We start from the raw sequence: 18,576 nt of genomic DNA, 5'->3' as shown, positions 1-18,576 counted from the left end.
CACACTCTCTCTCTCACACACATACACACTCTCTCTATCTCACACACACTTATTTTCTAATGAATCTCAGAATACTGTTTAGAAAGAGGCACTATAACTCTAAATTCTAGCACTAGGAAGAGGAAACAGAATATGGTAATAGGGGATGAATGGTCAAAATGCATTATATACATGTTTGAAATGTCATATTGAAACCCATTATTTAATACAATTAATAACTGCTAATAGAACAAAGAATAAAATATAAAATAATTTGAAGAAAATACTAAATTCTTTTAAATCAATACATCTAAATGGACATTTCTTAAAAAAGACATGGATGGTTAATAGGTACAAGAAAGTGCTCAGCATCACATCATCAGACAAAAGCAAATTAAAACTGGACTGAGTATGAAAAGGTTAGGAAAAGGTGAGAAATAAAGGGCTGGCAGGAATATAGAGAATAGGAACTCAAACATGCTGTTTGGTGAGGATATAAATTGGCCCAGACAACTTAGCTGTCTACCAATTGGTGGATAGATAACACATATAGGTAGGTGTAAATACACGGTGCAATACTGCTAAGCCAATAACAAAAATAATCCTGTCACTTGCTTTATTATGGATACAAGTGAAAATCCTGTTAAGTAAAAGAGAACAACACAAAAGGACAATACTGCATCACTCATGTGGAATATAAAAGCTGATTGTATAGAAACTGAAAGTAAAAAGGTAGTTACCATATGTCAGAGTGCATGCCCGGGAACAGGCGATGAAAATGGTTAATCAATGAGAGCTAAGTTGTAGAAAAGAGGCAGAAGTGCTAGTGTGCTGTTTCACAGTAGGGTGAAGCAAAAAGACCACACAGCATGGGGGACCACCATCACGGGAGCACACAGCATGGGGGATCACCATCACGGGAGCATACAGCATGGAGGATCACCATCATGGGAGCATACAGCATGGAGGATCACCATCACGGGAGCACACAGCATGGAGGATCACCATCATGGGAGCATACAGCATGGAGGATCGCCATCACGGGAGCACACAGCATGGAGGATCACCATCACGGGAGCACACAGCATGGGGATCACCATCATGGGAGCACACAGCATGGAGGATCACTATCACGGGAGCACACAGCATGGAGGATCACCATCACGGGAGCACACAGCATGGGAATCACCATCACGGGAGCACACACCATGGAGGATCACCATCACGGGAGCACACAGCATGGAGGATCACCATCACGGGAGCACACAGCATGGAGGATCACTATCATGGGAGCACACAGCATGGAGGATCGCCATCACGGGAGCACACAGCATGGAGGATCGCCATCACGGGAGCACACAGAATGGGGGATCACCATCACAGGAGCACACAGCATGGAGGATCACCATCACGGGAGCACACAGCACAGGTGCCTTACTTGTTTGTGGTGTGTCTGTTTAAGAAGTTGTTCTAAGGCTAATTTCACACGATTAAAAGTGTCTAATTCTTTTGATAATATTTCGTGCTGTTCAAAAATCTTCTTCAAAGTCGATGCAGAAAGATTAGCCTGACAAAATAAAAGAATATAACATAAATACATGTGAAAACAGCACTAAGTAAAACATGCTAGAATGGTATCATCCAATAGGAATTGTTCCCCAGTATCAATGAAAGTCATTATTTTGCATATAGTACTGGTGAATCCTGGCAAATTTATCCATAGCAGACATGATACACTACACGGTATGTTAAAATAAAACATGTTGTAGAATGCCATGGTGTTGCAGTATTCTATTTTACTAAACCACACAGCACAATCTGTTCTTGACTGAAAGTGAAGTTTAGTTGAAACTGTGCAGTCGTCTTCTGCTCCAGGTGACACCACAGAAATGAGGTAAAAGGCCACCTCTCAGAGCTTACGTTTAAAGATCTACTTATTTTCATTCCATGTGAATGAGCGTTTTGCCTGCATGTCTGTCTGTGACCATGTATGCCTGGTGCCCATGGAGACCAGAAGAGGACATCAGCTCTGCTGCAACTGGCATTAGGAATGGGCCCTCTGGAAGAGCAGCCAGTGCTGCTAACCACTGTGCCAACTCTCCAGCCCCACTCTTCAGAAAAACCTCATTCTGTAGTTCAAGGCCAGGTAAGTCACACCTCAACCTGCAGTCTCCAGCTTGGTGTCTTACTAGGTTCATGTCAGAGAGTGCACCTAGTAGACTTAATGATAGGAATAAAGAATGCTCCCCCCCACCCCCCATTAAGATTTAAGTCGTTAGTCAGGTCATGCTGAATATTATGCTCACTTTCCATCTCATTAGCCATTCTAAGTCCAACACTCACATTTTCGAAACTAATTCCTTCCACGGTGTTCTTAAATAGTGGCAAAAGTAATTCTATTGAACAGGAGGCCAACTCAGCTTCCTTAAGCGTTGCCTCCAACTCCATCTTTTCATTTAAAATGTCTTGCTTGAGGCTAATAAGAGACAAACAAACTTTCAGTTACATCTAACACACACTGGAGATTTTAATGGAAGACAAGAGCAGACAAGCCTGCCTCCAGATTGACATGGGTTTGACTTACAGATACCCCTAGGGGAAAGCCTTATCACCAGGCCTAGAGGCATCCAGGACAAAAGTAGGCTGAACAGAGGCAAAATGAGGTGGCCTGGAATACAGGGAATAGAATAATTAATCTTTACATTCTGCTTTATGGAATCATAACTTCTGTGTATTTAAAATGTATCTATAGGCTGGGGAGATGGCTCAGCAGTTAAGGGTGTTGGTGCTCTTGCAGAGGACCCAGGTTCTATTCTCAACACCCACAGGGTGGGTGACTCACAACCGTCTGTAACTCACTCTGTTGGCCTCCATGGGCACCAAGTATGAATGTGGTACATGGAGGCAAAATTCTCACATATATATAACAAGTTTATCTTTAAACTTTTAATAAATAAAATATATGTGTAACTGAACTTTAAAGAAACCTTTTAATATCTACAAACAAGCAGCACATTCTGTGAGAGCATGGCATCTTTCATTACTCAGCACTGTTTCTTTCTTTTAGAGTGAGTATCTCCTAAAACTCATTCAGAACTGATGGGCTAACAAAGATGCTCAGCAGGAAAATGGACTAGCCCTGAAGCCTGGAGACCTCGTCAGACCCTGGAACTCATAATGAGGGGACAGAACACACACACACACACACACACACACACACACACACACACACACACAAACTGAATTATTGGCATCTTGCACATATTTATATATTTCAAGCAGGAGGCAGAAGATTTTGTTCTTAGGTGCCATTGGCTTATAGTAAAAAGCTTATGATAAATAACTGCCCTTCATTCAAAACCATGATTAGAAAATCAATTACATTTGATGAAACACTATTTTCCACTTTCTGCCAGCTAGACTAGAAGCTACCTGTAATGACAATAATGACAGTTTAAGATTACTATTACTATATTAACTCACACAAATAACAAGTAAATTTCCAATTCAAACAAAGCAAAATATGATAATTATTTGTTACCAACAATATAATAAGCAACAATATTCACTTTACTGTGGTGATATCTTGCTTCTACAAATAAAGCCTGTCTTGGGGTCAGAGAATAGACCTTGCCACTAGCTAATCATGGAGGTCTGGAGGTCTGTACAGGTGGTTGGGAAGAAACAGGACGTAAGCAGGGAGAAACAGGAATCTCTCTCTTGTCTGCTGAGACGCTAAGGAGGTAAGCTGTGCTATGGCTTGCTCCTTCTCTCTGATCTCTCAGAGTTTCCCTCTATATCTGACTCTGGCTTGTTATTATCTGGACCAATTAGGAACTCCATTTATACTTGACAAATTACCAATAAGTTATGCTGGCTTTTCTATTGCTTTCATTAAGAATAAAAAGTTAAACCACACACCTGTAATCCCAGAGTAAGAAAGGCTGAGACAAGGAGCCCAAGAGTTCAGAAACAGCCTGGCCTGCATAGGGAGACCTTGTCTCAAAAGGTAAAGCAAACAAAGACATAATAAAAAGACTGACAACTGCTCTACCCTGCTAAATAAGCATTTTTATAATCAGATTATGTAGGTATAACAAATGAATACTAAACAAGAGAAGGGCATTCTTGAATGGCTGCACTTGATTTGGAAGTTAGAAAATGAGGTTGGCTCTGCCAATGACAAGGGTACCTGCTGAGGTGATTCTCAGTGGCACACTGTGGGACCGGTCCTCTCTCTTGTGTGACGAATGGAAAGAGTCCCTCCAGATGACTTCCATCACTAGTATGTGTCTCCATCAACTCTTTTAATGGGATGCTTCAGCAACAACTTTCCCACAGGTACTGAAAGCTAGGGAACATGTGTTATTAAACTTACCATTTCAGTAGGTTTTCTTTTTACTTTCGTTACCCTGTGATTTAAACACCCCAATCATGTATAAAACATTTCAAAGACAATATCAAAATTATAACTGCCCTCAGGGCATAGTTTGTGCATCTTTAATCTTAGCACTTGAGAGGTAGAAGCAGGCAGATCTCTGTGAGTTTGAGACCAGTTGGGGCTACCTGTCTTTAAGAAATTATAAATGCTACTCTACTCCAGTGACTCAAAATAGTATCAAAATTGAATTGCATTCAAGTTTCCATATACATTTTCAAAAGGCTAGCTATTACTATATATTAATAATATATGCTGTTACTATAATATGGGTACAAAAATCTTTTTTCAGATTATTTTTATGCATCTGTGAGTGGGTTATGTGCAGATGAGTCCTAGGGGTTGGGGACATAGAGACTGGAGTCTCCTAGAGCTGGAGTTAGACAGGGCTTGTAAGCAGCCTTGCATGGGTTTTGGAACTAAACACGGTCCTCTGCAAGGGTAGAAATCTTTATGTTTAGATATCTTTATTGATCTATTTCTTGAAGAATTATAGTAATCCTTCAATAACTGCCCAATAGGAGTAGAAAACAAGTGTGCAAGCTATGGGTTTTGAATTCATCCCATCAAACCTAGGCAATAGGGAGCTGGTGTCCCCACTTAGAAGTGTACAAACTCACACACCTTTAATGTGCTTTGCAACAATAGCTGCAAAACAGGGAAGACTTTTTTTAAAAGCAGTCCATTGTGATGCATTCCTTTATCCCCATTCCCAGCTCATTCTGGACTACTCCTTGCAGATAATAATAATTATAAGTACTTCTGAACTTTAGCAAGAATCTATTCATTTAGACCTGAAGATGTCATTTGAAAAATGTGACATCATACATGAATTTCTCCAAAATTGCCGCATTTAAAGTGATTAATTAACACATGGCAACAATGAGGCTAAGGTTTCATAGTTCTAAATAGGAATGTCCATGTCTCTCTTTTGCTGTTATTGTTCATACAAGATCAAAGATCACATTTAATTGATTTCAAATTGATTTCAAATATTTCCGATTTAGCCTGGGATTTCCATATTAAAATACATTATACTCAATAAATTTTCAATAGTTTAGGTATCTGTTGAAACGTTGGTTGAAACTATTCACAATACTTAGCTAGCAATTCTGAAACCTCCCAGAACACCTACAAAAAGTGCATTAAATTTTGTCTGATGTTTCTGTATACAATGCAGAGACAAACATTTAGTAGCTAAAATTCAAAAGGAACAGTAGCCCAGAAAGCCCTCACCACTCTCCCTAGATCTCTGGCTGCTGACCTGTGCAACACCTGTTACTACAACATCATACAGCAGAGAGTACATGGGGATGTGTACAGTCCGAAGAAGCACAAATTACACAGATTACATCAAAAGCTAAAATAGACTATGGAGGAATATGCTCCAGGAAGTTACAGCAAATGCATCTGTGGGTCAGTTTGGTTGGTAACTTCCATGGCCCTTCAAAGGGGAATTAGCATTTACTTTTTTACTCAATCACGTGTTTAAATATTTATCTCTCCACAGGCTGAAATCTCAAGAATGAACGTCTTTTAAAGTTAAATCCTAAAAACCTATAAGCCTTAGAGAACTAAGCAATGCCTGCATAGTATGCAAGCCTTACTATTCAATGAATACGATAGACTACTGATTTTCCCTTACCTGTCCCTTGACAAACTTTTCTGAGGGATTAAAAGAAAAATGGTTCCTACATTTAGAAATAAAACTGAAAACCACCAAGAAAGGATAGAGACCTCCCATTCTTAGGAAATGCTTGATAAAAAGAGAATCATTTTGGCATCAGTATTTTAAGTGTGGATTCTCATGTAGCTTTCTGACCTATTGGCAGGTGAGCACAAGACAAATTATACAGAAAAAAAAAATGTTGTGTTTTATCACCTACAGTTGTTAACCACATCTTAAATGGTAAATAAGTAATGTGTGGTAAATGGGGATCTGTGGTGGTTAATTTTAATTATCATTCAGATGCAATCTAGACTGTCTAGGAAGGTAGTTGCAATGAGAAACAGTCTTGACCAGGCTGGTTGGTGGTCATTCCTGTCTGGGATTTTCTTAGTTGGGTTGTCGTGGGAAGAATTATCCTGAATGTAGGTGGCACTGAGTTTGGACCTAGACAGAATAAAATAGAGAGAGCAAAGGGAAACGTGCATGCATGCATTCATGCATGCATTCAGTTTTCCTCTGTCTGGCTGCGGATGTGATCAGCTGCTTCAAGATCCTGCTGCCTTGAATGCAGTGTGAGCTTTAATCTTCAAGTGTAAACCAAATAAACCTTTCTCTCTCACAACTGCTCTGTCAAGGTGCTTTATCACCACAAGAGGAAATGGACGTAGGATGGGATCTAAGAATGACCTCTGCAATACCAATCACTACAGAACCCTCAAAACACAATGCAGGGAACTAGGTGCTCATCAGATATGCCCAAAGAAAGTATATGAAATAACATTCACCAAGACAATGATTGTCCACAAGTTCAAAGACACTTCACGGTTTTTGTGACAATTCTGCAGTTAGCCATGCCAGTGGAGCAGCAAGTTGCAATTGAAGTTCCAGGTGCAGTGCACCAGAAGGGAATCCTCTGACTGGCCAATCTCCTTTAGGGAAGGCCACGGGACTGCAAGGCCACGGGACTGCAAGGCCAAGGGACTGCAGACCCTGGAAAGTCTTTTGCTTCTGCAGTGCCTTTTCATGTTTGCTGCAGCTCTCCTTCCCTGGTATCGAGCATGGTGTGAGTAGACGTGGGGAGACCTCCACTGCCTGTAATACTATCTGCTTATCTCTTGGAAACATCCATTTGCCTGGGCATTTTTACCTGTGGATTGTCAAGAAGATGACCTCTCCCTAAGCTGTACTGTCTAAATTGAGAATAATAATGATAGCTTAAAAGAGTTTTGGGGAATAAAAATAAGTACCAGGGTATGTTTTACAACCCAAATCTGTGAGTTTCACCTAAGGAGCTGCATGGATTGTAGTTCAAGTTAGGGATTAACAATTGAGTCCCAGGAGCCCAGCTAGTTTAGAGTTCTGTAACCCTAATGTTGGGAGATGTGTTCACAGGACTTGGAGAGCATCACCACAGCTGAAACAAAACTTTGAAATTAACAAAGTTACACTAAGATGTTTTTGTTAAATAACTTTGAGGTAAAAAACCCAAAAGACAATCTAAAGTTTTACAAAGTCACATAGTTTAATTCAGAACTATTTAAGGTCAGGGAACAAGAAAACAGCAGCCCAATTATTACTAGTTGACATACTCTCCTTGCTAGGTTTGGTTCATGACCAAAGGTGACGATTAATTCCTTACACCCATTGCTGCCCTCAATCCTCTGATATACTGATTCTTTTTAATGTATAGAAGTTTAGGTTTGTGATTTCCTTAAGATTCCATGTACGATTACCTTTCAAAATAAGCAATAAAGAAATTGGTCCTTTCTTTGTAACTACAAAAAGCAGTCTGCCAGTTCAACACCTGACAAGAATGCCTTGCTTGCCCACATGTTTAATCTATAACAAGTTGCTTGAATATGAATGTATGTGGGTTCTCGGGATAATTTGGTTTTCATCTGTAATACATAAAATGTTTAATCATGTGAAGGAGATGAAAAACATGTTTTTACCTATTATCATTCACTTGAGAAGCAGAATTCAACTGTTTTGACTGTTGTACTGCCTAGAAAATTCTGTTGAGGTATAAAAGCTGTGGGAAAAACAAAACAAAAAACAAACAAACAAAAACCATGAGATCATAGAGAGAGAATAAAGAAACAAGAGAATAAAGAAGGAAATTATCAAGAGAGTTTGTGGTTTTTTCCCTAACCCCTCTCAGACAGAAAAGTCTAGCCTTGCCAACCCCATGAATTTCTATCAAAGCCCTGTGCTCCCCCCCAAGACAGCAATGCAATCCACAACCAAAATTAGATGAGCAAAATTACTACTTTTCTTTAATATAAAAATATTTGCCTGCTAAACAAAAGGTAACACTTTCCTTTAATATAAAATATATCCTATCTTAATAAAATATACTCTCATTTCAGTTGGGCAAAGGTATTTCTGAGGAAACCAGGTGGTGTACAAGAGTTTTCAGTTATGTGCAAGGCATTAACAACTGACAAACACTGTACTTTGTACAACTTGTTAGTGGTGAAACCAAGACCCAGTCTTGACAAGTTTAAGCAACTCCTTCAAGTTCAGTGGTTTTAAACTCTTTAATCTGTCAAGTGAAGGGTATTCATGGAGTTGTTGATGTGGCTGTAACCACAGAACTATGTTCTACTTTTATCAACAAGTGTGCCGAGGGTTGGGTGCTCATCGACAATGACTTTACAAAAGAAAGGCCATGCGCCTAGACTAGTCAGGAAATGTGTTTTAGAAACCAATCTCCCTGGATAGAAAGCACAAAATTCCACAGGCTTTTATTTGTTTTGCTAAACACAAATCCCTGAAAAACAAAATTTGTTTACTTCAAACAATAGCATCCCGATTCTATTAAAAATAAAATTTTAAATATTCCATGAAATACTCAGCAAGAAACACAAAGAAGTAGGAATGATGTCTTCTGTCTCTCAGCATTCTGGAAACTAGTCAAAACAAAAAGTAATTATAGATCATTTTAAACTCCATTGTGGAAAAATTACATATGTGAAACAGAAACAGGTAAGTAAAAATGAGCAAAGTACGAAAATAGATTTCTAAGTTAAAACTATGAAAATAATGGGGGTGGAAGTAAGGGAGGGAATGGGATGACATTTATGATTCAGAAAAGATAACTTGAGTAAGAATCTGTGGCTTCTGGTTAACTGGGGCTTAAGAGTTAACTGTGATTAACAAGAGACCATAACTGCTGGAATAAAACCTGTACTTTATGGGGACAATGGATGCTGGCCAGCTAGGGCTGATTAATAAGAGACCTGCACCACTGAGGTGGAATCCTCAGGAAAGCTATGGTCCAGGGAGATCAAGGCTACATCTTAAGATAGTAGATGAACTCAGTAATTTGTTAGAGTTTCCCAGTGCCAGGATTGGAGTGAGTCACTGCAGAGAGGACAGGAGGTCACTGGTGACGAAGCAGCCTCGGCTGTAGTGAAGACCCCAGGATTGACGGGGCCATGAATAGAAACCGAGGCTTGGAGCCATTAGCCAAAATGACAGTTCCCAAAGAAAGCCCAGGAGAAGTTGTTGGAGAAAGAGCAGCCTCAGTCACAGCAGAGACAGGCAGACTGGAAGAGTCATGGAAAGACAGTGGTTAAAGTGCAGCCTTAGCTGCAATTGAGACCTTGGAATACTGGAGATGTTAGTTAGGATCACGGGATGACTACCAAGGACAGCAGCTTGTGTGGCATAGAGTTGACCCGAGATAAGCTTCCCATGGCAGAGCTGGAGGTAAGGCTATGGCAAGCCCTTTGAAGCTCAGATGATGAATGAGTCCCAGATATCAAACACTGAGTTATTTATACTACTGGAGTTTGGTTTTAGTTTGATCTGATTGTTATTGTACTCTTGGGATAACTAAGTATACAAGTTGTTTGGATCTTAAAGAGACGTTGTACTTTTGAATTGTTTAGACTTTTAAATACTGGAGTTTTACAAGTTATATTATGTTTTATATAACAATGTCAACAAAAGATCTTGGGGATTAACAGGTAAGGAAAGGTTATGGTTTAGAAGTAGTATGTTTGTATGTGAAGCTGACAGTATGTCAATTGTGTTAGTTAGCTTGTATCAACTTCACACAAATTAGTCACAATGGGAGAGGAACTATCAACTGAGGAACTATCTGCCTGGTCTTTGGGCATGTTTGTGGGGCCTTTCCCCACCCCCTTAATGATTGAATTGGGAGCAACCAGCCTACTGTGATGTGAACATTGCCACACTGGACAGGTGGTCCAGGTTGTATAGAAAAATAAGCTAGACAAGCCAAGCAAGATACTAAGAAAACATTCCTGTGTGGTCGGTGCTTCAGTTCTTACCTTGAATTTCTGTATTGGCTTCCCTCAATGAGAGACTATAACTTGCAAGTAGAAATGAACCCTTTCCTCCTAAGTAGCTTTTTGTCAGAGTTTTAGCACAGAGCAGTAATCTAGAACATGGAGCTAAAGATGGAATGTCAATATATTTTTTCATAGAATATTTTGAAGAAATCAATTAAAATTGCTTTCATGGGTAATAAAGACATGTATGTAACAAAGAAATTAGAATGCTAGAACAGCATGAAACTAGTTCAAAGTGGCCATATATAAATATAACACATTTTCCCATGATGCTCTAATGAATGGCTCTACAAGTAAATTAATATTTAAACTATCCCATCAAGTGCCAAAAGTAATTTACAAAACTCTTGTAAAGAATTTTTTATTCTTCTTTACTATCTAATCTGAGATCAAGAAGACTAAACAAAACTTAACCATTCTTGGATAGTCAGAGACAGCACATCAAACTAAGACTTGGACCCATGAAACGTCATCTCTTAACTCTTAATGGCCCCAGGACATGGACAATGAATTAACCATTAGCCACACTGTGCTTTGTTTTACTCTTCTACAAGAACAAAATAACCTTTACAGCCCACACTTAGGGTAACATACAGAGAAAAAAAGTACTCCTTGGACTTTGTCTTTCCTTTTGCCTCTACCCTCTTGTAAACTTAGAACCCATTGGGCTCACTCTGCTGGGGCTTTCTCTGCAGGCTTCATGTTTCTTCCCTTTTTAAGTAATTATTCTGAATTAACTAACCTATTGTTAAAATTACTTACAAGCCTCCTGAGTAGATCAGAACTGATTTTACAAAACAACCTTTACAAAGATATGCATCGTTTTATCATAAGCCAAAAGTATGAAGTAAAGTTTAAAAGCAGACAGGATTTCTGCATTTTGATCCTGTAACTACTGCGGATCCTCATCCCCTCAAACACTGGACACCCTGTAAGGCATAGGGTGACACAGAAACGTGGCCTTATGGATCCCCAACCGCAGCAGTTTGGTTGTGGATACTCCGTTTACCTCTCTACTCTACTCAGTGCGAGTTGAGTAGACGGACTTGCGCTTAATATATCATTTATTACGACTGTGTTACTCTCAGAGTTTGCAAGTACGGAGTCAGAAGCCAGAAAAGTTCATCTCTGTCCCCAAGCTGGTTAAGTGGCAGAGGAGGGGCTGAAAGCACACTGGCTTCCACCGCGTGTCACCTTGCATCAGTCATGTTCCAAGCATGGGAAGGAGGCATGACTTCCTGAGAGTGCACGGGACTCAGGGCCCGCCACGGACCGGGCTGTCACGCAGGGCTGGAGACTCAGAAGACCCCGTGTCAGCAGCCCCAAACCCAGACCTCCCTGGCACGGCCCCGCCCCGGAAGTGCCGGACCGCCCCCGCCCGCCCGCCTCCGGGTGGGCCTGCGCACGAGGACCCTCATCCGGCCGGGGCGGGCATCAGCGGGGCCACTTCCGGCGCCCCGCCCCCCCCGCGCCCGCGCTCCCCGGGTCACCCGCCCCGAACGCGCCCAACGACGCCGTGACGTCATCCGCCGCCGCCGCCGCCGCTACCTGCAGTGGCTACGGGGTCCTGTGAGATCCGCCCGGCCCTGGGTGGCCTGGGCAGACAGGCAGTGCCGGGGGAAGAGTGGGCGGCCGGAGGGAAGGGCAGGGCGCGAGGCAAGAAGCCGGGGAGTCGCCAGGACAGGCAGCGCGGCGGGCAACGCCGTCGCCAGCGAAGGCCCACGCGTGGCTGGGAACCGGCCCGCGGCTTCCTGGAAACGGGCGCCCCGCCCCCACGCCCGCTCCGACGTAGCTAATTGGCCAGGGCGCGAGAGCGCGGGCGCCGTGCCTGCTGTGATTGGCGGGAGCGGGGGGGCGTGGCCGGCGGGGAGCTTGGTCTCTGCCCGGGATTCCCTGGCCCTTTCAAGGCTTTGTTTTACGAGAAAGCTTGCCTTCCGTGTATAGTTACCGGAAATCTCAACCGCTGGCATCCTGGTGGGGTGTCCCCGGACACCGATCGAAAACTGCCCTCCCTGCTTTTGCAAGTCCAAGATAGCAGACTGGAAAAAAAACCCAAAACAATCGCTCATTTCCGATGTGTTGCACTATCCCTGACTGTTCTCTGGGCTTCCCTCTTACATGACAGAGTCAGTGTGTTCTCCAAAATGCCTTCGGGTCCCAAAGCTGCTGTGCTTTCTAAACTGCAGAACCAGCCATTCAAGATCTTAATGAAGGAAAGGGAGGGCCTAAGGGAGCATTAGAGAGAGAGGGGGGGGGGGAGGGAGGGAGGGAGGGAGAGAGGAGAGAGAGATTCATTCCATTTTCTTGTCATTGTATTAGTGGTTTAGAACCAGATCTCGCGTAATCCAGGCTACCTTCATACTGTTTCTGCAGCCTAGAGTGATTTAGAAACCCTGGCCCTTATGCCTCCAATCCAGGGCCATCATGCCAAGCAAATAGAAAGTTTTGCATGCTATTACTACTTAACTGAAAGAAACAGACAAAACAAACACAAATCTAGCTGGTTTTGCCCATCATAAGTCCTCAGTTTCCCCAAACATTATTGAGCACATTTGACTAAGATTATAATGTGAAGATTTGCACATAATAAAACTGTAAGGCTAGAATTATGTTTTCTTTGAAGAACTAATAGTAATATTTTAGATTTCCAAGATCATATTGTTCCTGTTACAGTATCTAATTGCACATTGTTACACAAAAGAAGCCATAGAGAACACATAAACATACAAATACAGCTGTGTTTCTATCAAATTTTATTTATAAAATGTAATTAGTAGGTTGGATTTGACCAACAGGTTATGGTGTGTAGGCCGCTGATATAAAACTGAAACTAAACTAGTGTCTAGTTGAGTGCTGAACTCACTGGCCACGCATGTGAATATGTGCAGTAGCAGTGCACCTCGCTGGCTGTTTCCCTCATGGACGGATACGTAAGTGCAGCAAATAGGTTTAAGACACTGGATGAGTGCACATCATATTTTGGCAAAATGAAAAAGTCAGTTTAAAGGGCAGCTTGGTGGTGACACAATTGTCTCCAAAAATAGTTTTCAAGTAATTCTCTTAATCCTAAGCACAAACACACACACACACACACACACACACACACACACACACACACACACGAGAGAGAGAGAGAGAGAGAGAGAGAGAGAGAGAGAGAGAGAGAGAGAGAGAGAGAGTCTGTTTACCATATTTGGAAATTTACTAGGAGAATGTGGCATTAAGAGATCTTGAAAGTTATTTTTTCTCTCTTAGAAATCAGTTAGCAACTTAAAAATCTAATTACCCTATAGAAAAGCAAAATATGACCAAATTCTCATTGTCTTAGTGACTCCAATAAGGTGCCAGATGTGTAAATCCCAGAGTTTCAAGGCCCTGTCATGGGTTCAGATGAGTGCACAAAATGAGGGACCCTAGTCAGCAAAAGGACCTGATGGAAAGCAGGGTGAAACGACTTTGGTTTTGAGGTAATGATGCAGTATAGCTCTGGAAAATTCACCAAGCTATCGGTGCTTTGGCTTTTCTTTGGGTTCTCACAGACCAGATCTGCATCGCTGTTACTGGACAGAATAGAGTGTTAGCAGTTATCCAGCCAAGGACAACAAAATAGCAGAGACTGTTTAAACAACAGAAACTTGTTCCTAGTGCTTCCAGATGGATGGATGCCTTCTTACTTTATTCTCACTCATATCTAGAGAAGTAGCAAAATCTCACCTGTCTCCTATAAAGGGCCCTGATCTCATAATGAGGACTCTACTCCTGTAGTCTAATCAACCCCAAAGGCTGTAACGAGTAGGTTTTTCCGCCTGCTACTGGCTGTGTCCCGCCACAGTGCCAACCCCAATTAACACACTGAGACTGTATTTGATATAATGCTGTTGGCCAGGTACTAGTTTCTTATTGGCTAGCTCTGTCTTCAGTATTAACCTATTTCTATTCATCTAAGTATTTCCACATGGTCCCATCTTACCAGAGAGTGGGCCTGGACCTCTGTTCTCTCAAGTCTCTACATGTTGACTCCTCCCTACTACTTCCTGGAATCCTCCTAGTCTCCTAGTCCATCCTAGCTTGCTTTCCTATTGGCCAACAGTGCTTTATTCATTAACCAGTATGAGAAACATATTTACAGAATGACATCTCCCATCAAAAGGCCCCATCTCTAAGTGCCAGCACATTGAGGGTTAGTAGGGAGGAAGCCGAAAAAACAAAACAAAACAAAAAACACTCTTTCCACAGCAGCGGGGTGCTTGCTACTACAAAGAGTAATCCTTCACCGAAAGCAATTAATTCTACCAGTGCTTTAGCTTTGCTTAATCATTACACCTTCTATACCATTTTAAAGGATGTGACTTAGCAAGGCTTCAGGATTATATATATAAATTCTTTGTAAAAGAAAACACCTAAATGGACTTGGGTAGAAGCTCCCCTGTAAACTGGGATTGTATACTATGTGCTGTCTGTTTAACCACTTCACAAAAGCATTCACAAACTTTATTTCACTCTAGCTCCTACTGAAGCTCCTTCGCACTTCACAGTTCAAGACCCGGCTCTGCTTGGAGGAAGTAGATTCCTAAGGAGAAGGGATTGCTGCTGACAGGACTGGGCAACACACTGCTGCTGGCGGTCCCACCAGAAGTAACTTCACCTACATAACAACATTATTCGAGACAGGGAAAAGGAATTTTCTAGAAATAGGAAACTCTGTAAAAGACCTTTAGATAAAGGAGAAAAATGTTGGATCAAACCTGTGCTCTGATCTCTGTCCACCTCCACTGGCTCGGTTGCATTCCACAGTGACCTCGCAGCTGCCTGTGGTCCTTGCTCGCCTATGGGTTTCCCCTGCCCACTTTCCATGCAGCAGCAGACTGAACCTGACAAGGGGCAGCCCAAAGGCAGTGTTAACTCAGTGCTACAGCTGTGTTCCCTTATCATAAACTGCACCCTGAGCTGCTGGCCTCTCGTGAACTGCACCTTCAAGGTCCCCCCTGCCACTGTGTCCTCTAGCCTTGGGACCTCTCTGTTGTGTGATATTTTGATCATATTCCAATGCTATCAAGACCGACAATAAAGTTTGCATTTAATCAGAGGACCAAATTTATCTGACCAAAATTAAGCATAGAGGTTTTGGAGGACTGAGGAAAGATAGAGAGACACAGGAAGCAATCAGGTGGGGCTTGGAAAGGGTCTCGGCCCTTTTAGATTGAGGAATGAGAGAGAGAGAGAGAGAGAGAGAGAGAGAGAGAGAGAGAGAGAGAGAGAGAGAGAGGAGGCCACTGGTCCCTTCACCAGTTCTCTGATCATTCAGGTTCTTACCCTGATATCTGACTCCCAAGTTTTTATTGATAAAGAATAATTAAACGTTCCACCTTTCCCCTCATCTCTTACTATGCTATGCATCCCTGTGCTTACTGCACTCAAGGTCCAGCTGGACTCAAACCCCTCTCTCCTACAAGACACTTGGCTCAGATAGTTACATGATTCCTTCTCTAGCCTGATAATCAACTCAGGAAGGCCTGCATGTACCAACTGATACAAGACTGCATGGCCCAACCTTGACCTGTCCCCTCTCCTGACTCAGCCTCTCCAGCATCCTGAATGGGATATAACATTCTCTACATTGTTATCTCTTCCAGTCTCCTCTCTAAGATTCAGATCTCACGACACCAAGATTATATTAGTTGACTGTGGTCACTCATATCTAACAGTGACTGGGTCTGGTAAGAGCATGCCTTCCTTCATTTTTAACAGTTTTAACACTGTATTGTCAGCAAAATTTTATTTTTGCTGCATGAATAAGGCACATCACTAAGAATTAATGGGTAGAGACTATATATTAAAAATTACTAAAAACTGAAAGTGGTTTAAAAGACAAATGTGTCCATTAAAAAGGAAAACAAATAAATTGACTTTGAAGTATGATTTTAATAATAGAAAAGTACTTTAAGAATAGAGTTTGAAGGGCCCTTGGAGTGATGGCTAGGCTGCTAATGGCTGGGCTCACAACCAAAATGTGAAGAATAGAGTTTTAATATTCCAAAACTTAGTTGGACCTGATGATGAATGTGTGTGTGTGTGTGTGTGTGTGTGTGTGTGTGTGTGTGTGTGTGTGTGTGCATGCACTAAGGTGGTACTTTCCAGTTCTTTTAAGAGTATTTAAATAATAGTACCACCATAGAAATTAATGCAATTATTTTCCCCTTGGAGTGCTGAAGAAAACAGCTTTTTTTCATAGATGACAAAAATGTTTTAAAGATGACCCAGAAAAATAATCCCATTTACAATATGGTGTGGAATATTCCTTTACATTGTGTTAAGATGTGTCACTGTGATTGGTTTAATAAAGAACTGAATGGCCATTAGATAGGCAGAAAGAGGTTATACAGACTTCTGGGGACAGAGAACTCTGAGAAGAAGAAAGGAGGAGTCTCTAGCCAGACCCAGATCAAGCAAGACATGTAGGAGGAAAAAGACATGTAGGAGTTATATAATCTACATGCAACATATAGATTAATAAAATGGGTTAAATTACAAGAGCTAGTGGGACAAGCCTAAGCTAAGGCCAAGTTTTCATAATTAATAAGTCTCTGTGTCATTTTTGTGAGCTGGCAGCCCAAAGAAAAATCTGCCTACACCATAGCCTCAAGAAAGATAAACTTGCTTGTAATTATAATAACCAAGCATGTGTCAGGCTAAAGAAAAGCTTTAAAATATTGGTGCAGAAAATTGAATGAGACTCTAGACAATGAAAAGACTTCCCACACTTATGGACTGGAAGAATTAATTATGCAAAATGACTATGTTACTAAAATTCTCTATAGTTTCCATGCAACTCCAATGACATGAAGTTAAATCCCATCCATACAAATTCCAATGACAATGAATTTTAAAATTCATAGAGACCCACACAATACATCAGATAACAGAGTAACTCTGAAAAAAAAGTTCTGGAGGTATCACAGTATCTGATTTCAAGCTGCATTATAGGGCTATAACAAAAATAGCATAGTACTGGCACAAAAACAAACTTGTAGACTAATTGAAATGGAATAAAATAGAAGACCCAGAAATAAAACACACATCCACAGCCTTCTGATTTTTGACAAAAATACTAAAGCCATAAGGACATGATGCTGGGAAAACTGTATATTTGCAAGCAGAAAACCCAAATATCTCATAGCACTATTTAAAATAGTCAAGTTATGGACTAGATATCCACAGATGGATGAATGGATAATGAAAACATTGTGTATATGCACAATGGAGGTTTTGGAGTCATAAGGAAGAATAAAACTATATAATTTGCAGGAAACATGAATGGAACCAGAGTTTATCATGTTTAACTAAAATAAGCTGGACTCACAAAGGAAAAAAATCAGATATTTTCTCTTATATGTGGAATTTAGAAAAAAAAATCTCACAAAAGTAGAAAGAGGATATTGTAGAGACAGAAGCCAAGAAGGCAATCAAAGAGTAGAGGGGATTGAGAAAATGAGATAGCTACAGCATATCTCATCATGCCTAAATTAATGTAAGCTGATAAGAATGTTTAAGAAAACAGACTGTTTCTTGTGCCAGGGCTGTAATGATAAACACATCCATGACCATTCCCTGCACTCTTGTTATTCAGAGACTACAGACCCCAACTATTGATGCTTAATAAGGATCAGGAGAAACAAATAGGCCAAATAGATGTTTATTCAGGGAGAAATAACTCACAACATAGACAGATGAATACCAGCAGGTTCCTTGTCCCAAGGATGCCTCTGGAAGTGCTCCTGTCCCTGTGCTGAAAGCAAGAGAGCTCTCCGATCCCCCTCCTCAGCCTTAGTTCCCCCAGGTCATGTCCAGACCTGTCTCCACCCCCCCATGGGCGTGGCTACGCCACAGGTGCAGACAAGGTGAATATCTCACTATAACTCCCCTTTTAGTCTAAAGAAAAGATTTTGGCTAGATACACAAATCATATACAAAATAGTGAACAACAAGTGTGCTCTAAGAAAAGGAAAATCAAGAACATACAAACTTAAGACCTAACTATTTAGTCCTAGGGTGAAGTCAAAACGGGGGTTTACAATAGAGTAGTCCTGATCTGGAAAGCTTAAGTCTAGTACCTAATATATCTAACTAGGAAGAGAGAATAGTAGTTGTGATAATTTAATCTTCAACCT

The 18,576-nt window shown here is 41.2% G+C and overlaps 1 protein-coding gene across 1 annotated transcript in view; it reads right to left on the bottom strand.

Annotated features, from left to right (window-relative positions):
* Odf2l (outer dense fiber of sperm tails 2 like) overlaps nt 1-4,293 on the bottom strand; it is a 32,278-nt gene extending 27,985 nt beyond the window's left edge. The window contains exons 1-3 of the mRNA XM_051194776.1: nt 4,172-4,293; nt 2,323-2,455; nt 1,418-1,546 (exon numbers count right to left, since the gene is read on the bottom strand). Coding sequence (XP_051050733.1) covers nt 1,418-1,546; nt 2,323-2,455; nt 4,172-4,278 — 369 coding nt within the window. The 5' untranslated portion in view covers nt 4,279-4,293. The remainder of the gene's footprint in view (nt 1-1,417; nt 1,547-2,322; nt 2,456-4,171) is intronic.
* Between the last annotated feature and the right edge of the window lie 14,283 nt (nt 4,294-18,576).

The sequence above is a fragment of the Phodopus roborovskii genome, unplaced genomic scaffold (assembly GCF_943737965.1).
Source record: "Phodopus roborovskii unplaced genomic scaffold, PHOROB, whole genome shotgun sequence".
NCBI classification, from domain to species: Eukaryota; Metazoa; Chordata; class Mammalia; order Rodentia; family Cricetidae; genus Phodopus; species Phodopus roborovskii.
The sequence above is the reverse complement of the archived record's forward strand: the minus strand, read 5'-3'. Positions and strand labels throughout refer to the sequence as shown.